Source organism: Plectropomus leopardus, chromosome 9, assembly GCF_026936395.1.
Source record: "Plectropomus leopardus strain MGB_pleo_1.0 chromosome 9, ASM2693639v1, whole genome shotgun sequence".
Taxonomy (NCBI): Eukaryota; Metazoa; Chordata; class Actinopteri; order Perciformes; family Serranidae; genus Plectropomus; species Plectropomus leopardus.
The window spans coordinates 667,501-677,025 of NC_142184.1; the positions used below are offsets into that span (position 1 = coordinate 667,501).

At 39.0% G+C, this 9,525-nt stretch overlaps 1 protein-coding gene across 1 annotated transcript; it reads left to right on the top strand.

Moving 5' to 3' along the window:
- Positions 1 to 1,358: 1,358 nt before the first annotated feature.
- On the top strand, positions 1,359 to 8,244 carry pim2 (Pim-2 proto-oncogene, serine/threonine kinase). Its single transcript, XM_088081555.1, has 7 exons — positions 1,359 to 1,686; positions 3,680 to 3,780; positions 3,915 to 3,965; positions 5,215 to 5,423; positions 6,176 to 6,345; positions 7,003 to 7,179; positions 7,278 to 8,244. The coding sequence occupies exons 1-7, from the start codon at positions 1,629 to 1,631 to the stop codon at positions 7,436 to 7,438; spliced, it is 927 nt and encodes a 308-aa protein (XP_087937681.1). The 5' UTR covers positions 1,359 to 1,628; the 3' UTR covers positions 7,439 to 8,244.
- Positions 8,245 to 9,525: the final 1,281 nt, after the last annotated feature.

A 9,525-nucleotide genomic window follows, 5' to 3' on the forward strand; every position in this document is an offset into this window, starting at 1 on the left:
ACGAAAAGACAATGAGCAAGAAACTGGTAAAAGGTGGAAAGAAAACAATCTGAAAATGTGTTTAAAGTAAAGAGAAAGAAAGAGAGGTCGTCTCCATAGTCCAGCAATAATCTCTGTTTTTTAGATTCTGGCTGTGATACATGCGGTATTTTTAAAGAACGGCCCGCAGGTTTGACGGCATGTTTCTTTTTTAAAAAATGAAACAAACAAAAAAATTCTAAAGGAAAAAGCTGAACTTTTATATTAAAAAAGACAAAAATTTAGAAATACGGTTTTCATCAAGAAAGAGATTTGCCAACATTTTTTAAGATTAAAAAAATGGATAAAAAAAACTATCAAAACAAAAATTGCCCAAATTTTATAAAGGAAAGAAAAAGCTCACCAAAAGTTTACAGAGAAAAAGTTGCCTTTTTGCCGTGCTCAAAAATGCCATTTTTAAAGACAAAGGGGAAATTAACCAAAAAAATTACGAGGAAAATCACCAACATTTTAATTTAAAAAATCGCCAAAATTGTATAAAGAAAAGAAATTACCAAACATTTATCAAGAAAAAAAGACAACCTTTTATCAAAGGAAAACTTAATCATTAAAAAACGTTGCCTAGATTTTATACAGATAACAAAAATCACAAAAAAAAGCCAAAAATGTACATAGAACAAAAATCACCAAAATGTATTTAAATAAAAAAAGAAATAAAACAAATTCCATAAAAACAAACAAGTCCACCCCAATGCTTAAAAAAAGTATTTAATCAATTTGCAATTTTTGCATCACCTTCCCCACATGAATAACAAACAGGCCCTATCAATACAAAATAAACGACTAAGTTAGGATGTATTATAAATAAACCACTCAGCAGTGTCTGAAGGCTTCAACTCATTTTAACTTTCTTGTAAATTCTTGCAGTGACACCTTTATTTTGACAGGAACAGGAAACCGAGCTGAAGCCCATTTATAACTGAAGTGTTTGCGCGTGCACGCAGCGAAACCGGCGGTTTATATCAGCTCGCGGGGCTGTTTAACCTTTAGTGTGTGTGTGTTTGTGTGTGTGTGTGTGTGTGTGTGTGTGTGTGTGTGTGTGTTTAGGGGAAACCGGCCTCCTGTTTCCCGTCATCATCATCATCATCATCATCATCATCATCATCATCATCATCATCATCATCATCACATAAGCGCGCGCTTCCTCCCTCGCTCTGAATTCTACGAATTCTTCTTAAATATTCATGAGGTAACGCAACTTGAATCTGATTGGCAGCAAGGTTCAAAACATTGAGCACACTGCTCAGCGCCGATTGGACATCTGAGGGCGGGATGGGCGTGTCCTGACAGAGGGGTATAAATAGAGAGCAAAACAGTAACGTAAGGCAGAAAGGCGGTCAGCGGTGACAGAGCGGAGTAAAGTCACTGTGTTCATAGTTTTAAACAGTTTTAACAACAGAAATTAACTTTAAAAGTAATTTTCTTTGCGAAAATTGGATTTAAAAAGTTTGATGCAGGAAAAATACGGAAGAAAGCGGCAGCTTTTGTCGGTTTAAGACAGAAAAAAGTTTTAGTAAAGACTAATAAAGGAATTTAACCGACGCCACGATGGATTTTATCAGCTTCAGCTAACCGAAAACGTCCAGAAGATGTTGGAGAAAAGATCCGTGGAGCTTCATCTGGAGGAGGACGTCAGAGGACAAAACGGTAAGAATCAAAAAAAGAATTATGACACTTTGGCTTTTACTTTTCACCCTACACGCAACATTTGTAACTTTTACACTGATGTTTTAGCTGACGTCAGCTAGCACCAAACTACATTCAAAAAATAACGAATTTAAAAGTCGGGTTAACGCTCGGACGGTGCGAGCTCACCGCCGCCTCACTTCGAGTAAACTGACGTTCAGAGTTATTTGTGTGGTCGGTTCAGTTCATATTAAACCCGTTTGACAGGTAACTTTACTGGATTCTATTTTAGCAACTGTTAAACGTCCCAGCTGTTTAAAATAAAACGTTAAAATAAAAACTTTTTAAGTACTTTGTTAACCAAACGTGACTCTGTATGAGCGCAGACTCCCGCTGAAACCGAATGACTGCTGGAGTTTGTGGCAAAGTGAGATAAACCTGAATTAAAAGCAAACATTTATTCGGGATTAACGCTTTATAATTCGGTTTCAGATATTTGCTTGAGCACCTAACCCCCTTAACCCTTTGAATCCTGAGCAGTTTGGTTTGATATCCTGCAAAAACATGGGAAAAGGCACTGAGCGGTAAGACATGGCCCCAACATTGGCAAGAAATTAGTAAAAATAAGATACAAGAAAATTACCCCAAACCCCCCCAACACAGAAGACATGACCCAGAAACGTGCTCAAAATAATAATAAAAAAGTATATCTATTTTTCCTGTAACATAAATTTAAATATATAATTATAATGGTTATGAATATAGTATTACACATTTTTTCCATTTTTTAAAAAAAATATCCCCTTTTGAAAAAAAATCAGGTATTTTCTTCTCAGCTTTTACCATTTTCCTGCAGTTTGCTTTTTTCGTGTTTTTTTTTTTTTAAGAAATCAAACCAAATTTGTCAGTTTTTAGATGCTCAGATGCTTGTAAAAGGCGCCTGAACGCAGCACAAGAAACTTGATGTCAGTCCAGGTGTTCGAGGGTTAAACAGCAGCAGGGCGCCAACAGTTACCACAACAAACAAACAAACAAACAGGAAGCAGAGTAAATATTTAGAGGGCACACTGATAATCCACGGCGGTGACGCTCACTCAAACATTTCCCTCTTTTTCAAACTGTCCTCTTCAGTATTGTTAAAAAAACATACGATTCAAACTGGAAATGTTGGTTCATAAATGTTGGAATTTGTGAGTCAGCACTGAAATATGTCCATCACAGTTTCTCGGGATCAAAGGTCACATGACTAATGACTTGTTTTCTCTGACAAACAGCCCAAAAATATTCCATTTATTCTGATAGAAAACATTAAAAAAAACCAGGAGACAAGCTGTGCAGTTATGTAAACACGACACGTGATTTTTAATTTTCTCAAACATGTTTCTTTATTTGTTTGTTTCACAAACAGAAATAGTAAAATACAGTCAAAACTGCCAATATGTTTTAAATAATAGAATTAATACATTTACATTAATTAATAAACGGTTAAAATTTAAACGTAGTCATTGCACACAAACAGCATGAACAAAAGTTCCTAAAAGTGATAAATATTGTTCCAAAAACAACACAAGAATCCAGTAAATTAATATTTTCCCTCCATGAAACAACTCCACGATATCTGATAAAAAGCTGACCTCAGGATGTTTTATACAGAAGAGGAAGATTTCGAGCTTGTCAAAACCAACATTGCAAAGTGCTTTACACATACGATCACAATAAAGCGGCAGTGTAATATTAATATTTAAAATTATAATAATAATAATAATAATAATACTTTAAAGAGAAAATTATAGGAATGCCTTTCCATGAAAGTAAAGCTTCAATTTAAATTTTTTCTTTGATTTAAAAGTTTCTCAGGCAGCTTTCATGCAGAGAAACAGGAGACAGATAAACAACAGAGTGAGGACAAAAACACGAAAATAAGACTGTGTGTGTGTGTGTGTGTGTGTGTGTGTGTGTGTGTGTGTGTGTGTGTGTGTGTGTGTGTGTGTGTGTGGGGTTCTCTCTCCTGCAGTGAAGGAACCGTTCTGCAGTCAGTATCGTTGCGGCTCTCTGCTCGGCAGCGGAGGATTCGGCTCCGTGTTTTCAGGCCAGAGACTCTCTGATGGACTGCAGGTCAGACCGCTCGCTCATCGAGTTTGGACTTGATATCGACGTTAACCTTCTCTCACTGGAGGAGGAAGTGATGTCACTGACGGTTTCTGCTGCTGCGGGCGTAAACACGTTTTCTCTCCTTTTTGTCCCTCCAGGTTGCCGTTAAACAGATTTCCAGTGACAGAGTTCAGCAGTGGGCCAGACTGGTGAGTGACGCTTTCTTCATTCACTGTTAGTACGGTCATGGAAAACCTGGAAAAGTCATGGAATTTGCAGATAGCAATTTACAAGCCTGGAAAAGTTTTGGAAATTTTGTTTTGCAAACCTGTATAATAACACGTGGTGTGTTCATGGGCTGTCGGAAATAACTTTACAAATCTGCAATGAAAAAAAACTGACGAGGATAATGCGTGGTCTTAAAGATAACCCTTAAAATCCTGGAAATGTATCGGTAAAACGTGCATGAACCCTGATGATGGATTTCTGTTTCTGAATGGGACATCTTTTAAATGTTTTATCCAGTTTACTGAGAAATAAATGAGAATGTGAGTCACCGGGGAAACTTTAAAAATGACTCAAAATATGAATCAGTCCTCCAAACTCGTCTGCTCCTCCAGTGATCAGAAAATACACTCAAATCAATTCAGTGATAAATAAACCGATGACCGTGTGGACACAGACGCTGGGTCAGCTCTGCCCTCTGCTGGACTGACAGGTGAGTCGCAGTGGTGGGTGGGGGCGGCCCCCCGGGTTTCCATGGAAACCTGTGACGTTCAGTAAATGACGCCGCAGGATTTCCCCTCAGTGATAAACTCATTTCTTATTCATCACAAGTTTAACGGGACCCCCCCCCACCGCACAAAACCACCTGAACACACCTGCAGACGCTGACTCAGAGCAAAAAAACCCAAATAAACCAAACTGGAGTTCCAGAGAAAACAAAAAAACTCGACTCATAATAACAAAAAAACACCGAATGATAATTAACATGAACTTTACTCGACTGAAACACCAGAAACATCCGGCATGTTTATCAAAACAGACATCAGTATTTTAATCTAGATAGCTTCAATCTACTGTTCATTTCTCTATTTTGATCATTTGTTATTTATTAAGTTGTTTTTTCTGAAAAGAGCTGAAATATTTAGTCACTGAGAAATTAAACCGTTTCTCAAAAAAATTTAAACATCCTCATTTTTTTTTGTCCAACATAAAAATAAAACAAATATATTTGTATTTTGGATAAAATAAAAATATTTTGACCACTTTATTCTTAAAAAAATAAAACTCAAGAAAAATTGGGAATTTTGAAAAAAGAAAGAAAAAAAGAAAATTATATATATATATATATATATATATATATATATATATATATATATATATATATATAAAAATGTCAAACTCTGAGGGACGTAAATAAATAAAACACGTTTCTGCTGTTCCGTCTCCCGTCAGCCCGGAGAGCTCGGCCCCGTTCCCATGGAGGTCGCCCTGCTGCAGCGGCTGTCGGAGGTCGGAGGTCACGGCGGGGTCGTCCGCTTGCTGGACTGGTTCGAGGTGGAGGGGCGGGGCTTCCTGCTGGTCCTGGAGCGACCGCCGCAGTGTCAGGATCTGTTCGACTTCATCACGGAGAGAGGAGCGCTGCCCGAACGCCTCGCCCTCAGGTACGTCCTCTGAACGCACACTGTTCTCCTCCGGTGCTCTCCTCTGTTCTGCTGAGGGTGGTTCTGTGTTCTGATGGGTGTGGTTCTGTGTTCTGATGGGTGTGGTTCTGATGGGTGTGGTTCTGATGGGTGTGGTTCTGTGTTCTGATGGGTGTGGTTCTGATGGGTGTGGTTCTGTGTTCTGATGGGTGTGGTTCTGATGGGTGTGGTTCTGTGTTCTGATGGGTGTGGTTCTGTGTTCTGATGGGTGTGGTTCTGATGGGTGTGGTTCTGATGGGTGTGGCTCTGTGTTCTGATGGGTGTGGTTCTGTGTTCTGATGGGTGTGGTTCTGATGGGTGTGGTTCTGTGTTCTGATGGGTGTGGTTCTGTGTTCTGATGGGTGTGGTTCTGTGTTCTGATGGGTGTGGTTCTGTGTTCTGATGGGTGTGGTTCTGATGGGTGTGGTTCTGTGTTCTGATGGGTGTGGTTCTGTGTTCTGATGGGTGTGGTTCTGATGGGTGTGGTTCTGATGGGTGTGGCTCTGTGTTCTGATGGGTGTGGTTCTGTGTTCTGATAGGTGTGGTTCTGTGTTCTGATGGGTGTGGTTCTGATGGGTGTGGTTCTGTGTTCTGATGGGTGTGGTTCTGTGTTCTGATGGGTGTGGTTCTGATGGGTGTGGTTCTGTGTTCTGATGGGTGTGGTTCTGTGTTCTGATGGGTGTGGCTCTGTGTTCTCTGTTCTGTCGTGTTAACGTTCTCCGTGTTTCCGTCAGGTTCTTCCGGCAGATCGTGGAGGCGCTGCAGTTCCTTCACGTGCACGGCGTGGTGCACCGAGACATCAAGGACGAGAACATCGTGGTGGACACGAGGACGCTGGACGTCAAGATCATCGACTTTGGCTCTGGAGCGCCGCTCAAAGAGACGGCGTACAGCGAGTTTGAAGGTACGCGCAGGTTCTCACAGCGAGTTTTAGAACACTTGAGCGGATTTAAAAACACGACTCTTTGAATCTGAAAATAAACGAGAGAAATCGTGCAGAGCTGAAACGAGTCGGTCAGACCATCAACACAAATTAACCGGCGATTATCTCGTCAATTGATTCGTTTTTCAAGCACAATGCAAAAATCATCTGTTTTTGTCAGATTTTTTCCCTCTTAAAATTACCAAAAGTTTTAAGGAATTTTTTTTTCTTTTAGAAATAACGATTGTAAAAAAAATCCGAAGTTTTCTTAAAAATCACCAAACATTTTTAAGGAAAAAAGGCCACTTTTTTTTAAAGACAACATGCAAGTTTTCTTTAAAAATTTAAAATTCTTTAAAAATTGGCAGTAAAAGAAATCAAGATCCAGCCATTTAAAGAAAGAAAAGGGAAACAGGACCTAAAAAACACTAATTTTAAACTTTATTTTATAATAAATAATAATAATATAATAATAATAAAAAAGAAAGAAAAATAACATTTTTTTCTCTTTAAAAATCATTTAAAAATGTTTTCTTTAAAAAAATAGAAAAAGGCAGATTCATTCATAATAAAAATCATATTTTGCTGCTCCTCAAACTGTAATAATCAATCCTGGTATCCTCCTCCTGCTGTCCTCAGGGACTCGGGTCTACAGTCCTCCTGAGTGGATCCTGTCTCAGTCCTACGAGGCCGTCCCCCTCACTGTCTGGTCTCTGGGCGTCCTGCTCTTCGACATGGTCTGCGGGGACATCCCGTTCGAGCGTGACCACGAGATTGTTGGGGCCACGCCCGTTTTCACCAGACGGGTCTCTAAAGGTGAGCAGAGGCTCCGCCCACTACCCTGTCCCCCTGTTCCCTGTTGTCCTCACCCTGTCCTCTCACATCTAACCACAACCTTGCTGTGTCTACACCAGAATGCCAGTCTCTGATTCGCTGGTGCTTGTCCTACCGTCCAGAGGAGCGTCCCACTTTGGAGGACATCCTGTCTCACTCTTGGATGGACAGGGCAGAGGGGGAGGACGAGGGGGGAGACCTGCAGGAGGACAGCAGCTCTCTGCCCAGTCAGTCCCTGTAACACACCACCCCGAGTCCACAGGGACGGACGCGCGGCGTCCTCGGGCCTGTGGGCGAATAAGCATAAAAACTGAATGTTGAGCTCTTCTTCTGTGGTGTGTGGACGTCCCTCTGAGGGGACAGTGGATGATGTGAGACGGTCTGTCTCTCAGCCAGCAGGACAACAGGGTCAAACACTGGACTTTAAAGGAGCAGCTGAATGTTTTAACCCTTTAATGACGTTTCTTTGGGGTTAAAACCTGAAAAAAGCTGCTGTGGTCCTCGGACAGACAAAAGTATTTATTTTTGTTTATTTTCATTTATCTGTTGAAGACAGCGGGTTCGGCAGCAGAATGACTTCCTGTTTAGTTATTTATTGACTATTTATGTTTTGTTTTGGACCCTTTTTTTCTGTATCAGAGAACAAACTGCAGTAATTATCTTTCTATTTTACGGCTCCGTCACAAATGTTTCGACATGAAGAAACGTGTAAAATATCGTGTGAGCGTTCAGAGAATCTGGAACAGAAAACGTTTTTCAGCTCGCAGCTCAAATTTCACTGAAAAGTCATCAAACAGGAAGTTAGTTTTACTTCACGGTAAAGTCCGGATCGTAATTTAATGTCAGAGCAGATATTTATTTTCATTTTTTCAGTTTCAGATGAAAAGCGGTGACGTGATGTCACTAAACGCTGGCGTGTTATTGGCTGGTTCACGATCACAGTGACTCGTTGGTCACTTGTTTCTGTTTATTTACATTAAATAAGAATTTATGGATCAAAAAAACCAAAAGATCCAACGTTTGAATAAAACAGTTTTTGTCACTTTATTTGGTTGTGTTGTGGTTTCTCTGTCATACTACATTACCCACAATTCATAGTGAACAGCTGGTTCATGTTAAACCTTTAATGAACGTGGACGCCTCCTCAGTCACTCTGATTATTTCTCATTTAAGACAAATTTTAAAAAAGGGAGGTGAAGTGAAAAAAATTATTAAAAAATTAATTAATTAAAAAATTGACATTTAAAAGTAGAATAGTAAAAAACACTGAACATGTGCACTGATTAACTGTTGTATAATATATATATATATAAACATATTTACACACACACATATATAACTTTGTTAAATATTAAAGGAAAGTGAAATATACACGCTTAAGAAATACAAAAAAAATCTAGAGGAAAGATATACAAACAACAGTTTAGAAAAAAAACAAAACTAGTAAAACATGAAAATATAGGAAAATGTATATAAAAATGTAGAAAAATAATTAGTAAAATATCTGACAACAATTAGTAAAATTGATGAAGTAAACTACGATCTTTGTTGAACCAGACACATCCCCGAAATCACCAAACTCTAGAGGCAGCATGTTTTCACATCTGAACGGTGAATTAAGGGTTAATTTGAACCAGCTCAGAGTTGTTGGAGCAGCAGAGAGATGAACCGAGGCTGTTTCTGTGGGTTTGAGTTAGTGTCTGTGGACTCTGGATGATAAAATATTATACACATATGTATACATACATACATACATACATATATACATACATATATACACACACACATATATATATATATATACATATATACACACACACACACACACACACACACACACACACACACACACACACACACATATATATATCATACATAAATATGAAATGTTTGTCTAATTGGAGTCTGGTGGGTTTTTAGAGATTTCAGGCTGTTTCAGGTTGAACTGAATCAACACGCTTCAGAAACCAGCAGGTGGCGCTGAACAGCTGACAGGTGAGGCGTTCACCCAGCAGCCAATAGGAGTCCTCCATTTTCACCTGCAGAGAACAAGGAGCGATTGTTGTCTGTGGATCAGAGATGAGGAGGAGCACACAGAGGTCTCACTCTGACCTTTCCTTGGTAGTACAGTTGTAACACACACACACACACACACACACACACATATATATATATATATATATATATATATATATATATATACGTACGTGCATATGTAACAATGCAAAACACAATATATACATTAGTAACATGAAAAATAAGGATATATACCACCTGAGTTACACATTTTTATTTAATTTTATTTCAATTATTTGTTAAGGAGAGCGG

Excerpts from the sequence above, each read along its gene's own strand:
- pim2 (XM_088081555.1), top strand. The coding sequence starts at position 1,629 with ATGTTGGAGAAAAGATCCGTGGAGCTTCATCTGGAGGAGGACGTCAGA. Across the intron at positions 3,781-3,914 it reads GACTCTCTGATGGACTGCAG|GTTGCCGTTAAACAGATTTC; the intron begins GTCAGACCGCTC and ends TTGTCCCTCCAG. Across the intron at positions 6,346-7,002 it reads GGCGTACAGCGAGTTTGAAG|GGACTCGGGTCTACAGTCCT; the intron begins GTACGCGCAGGT and ends TGCTGTCCTCAG.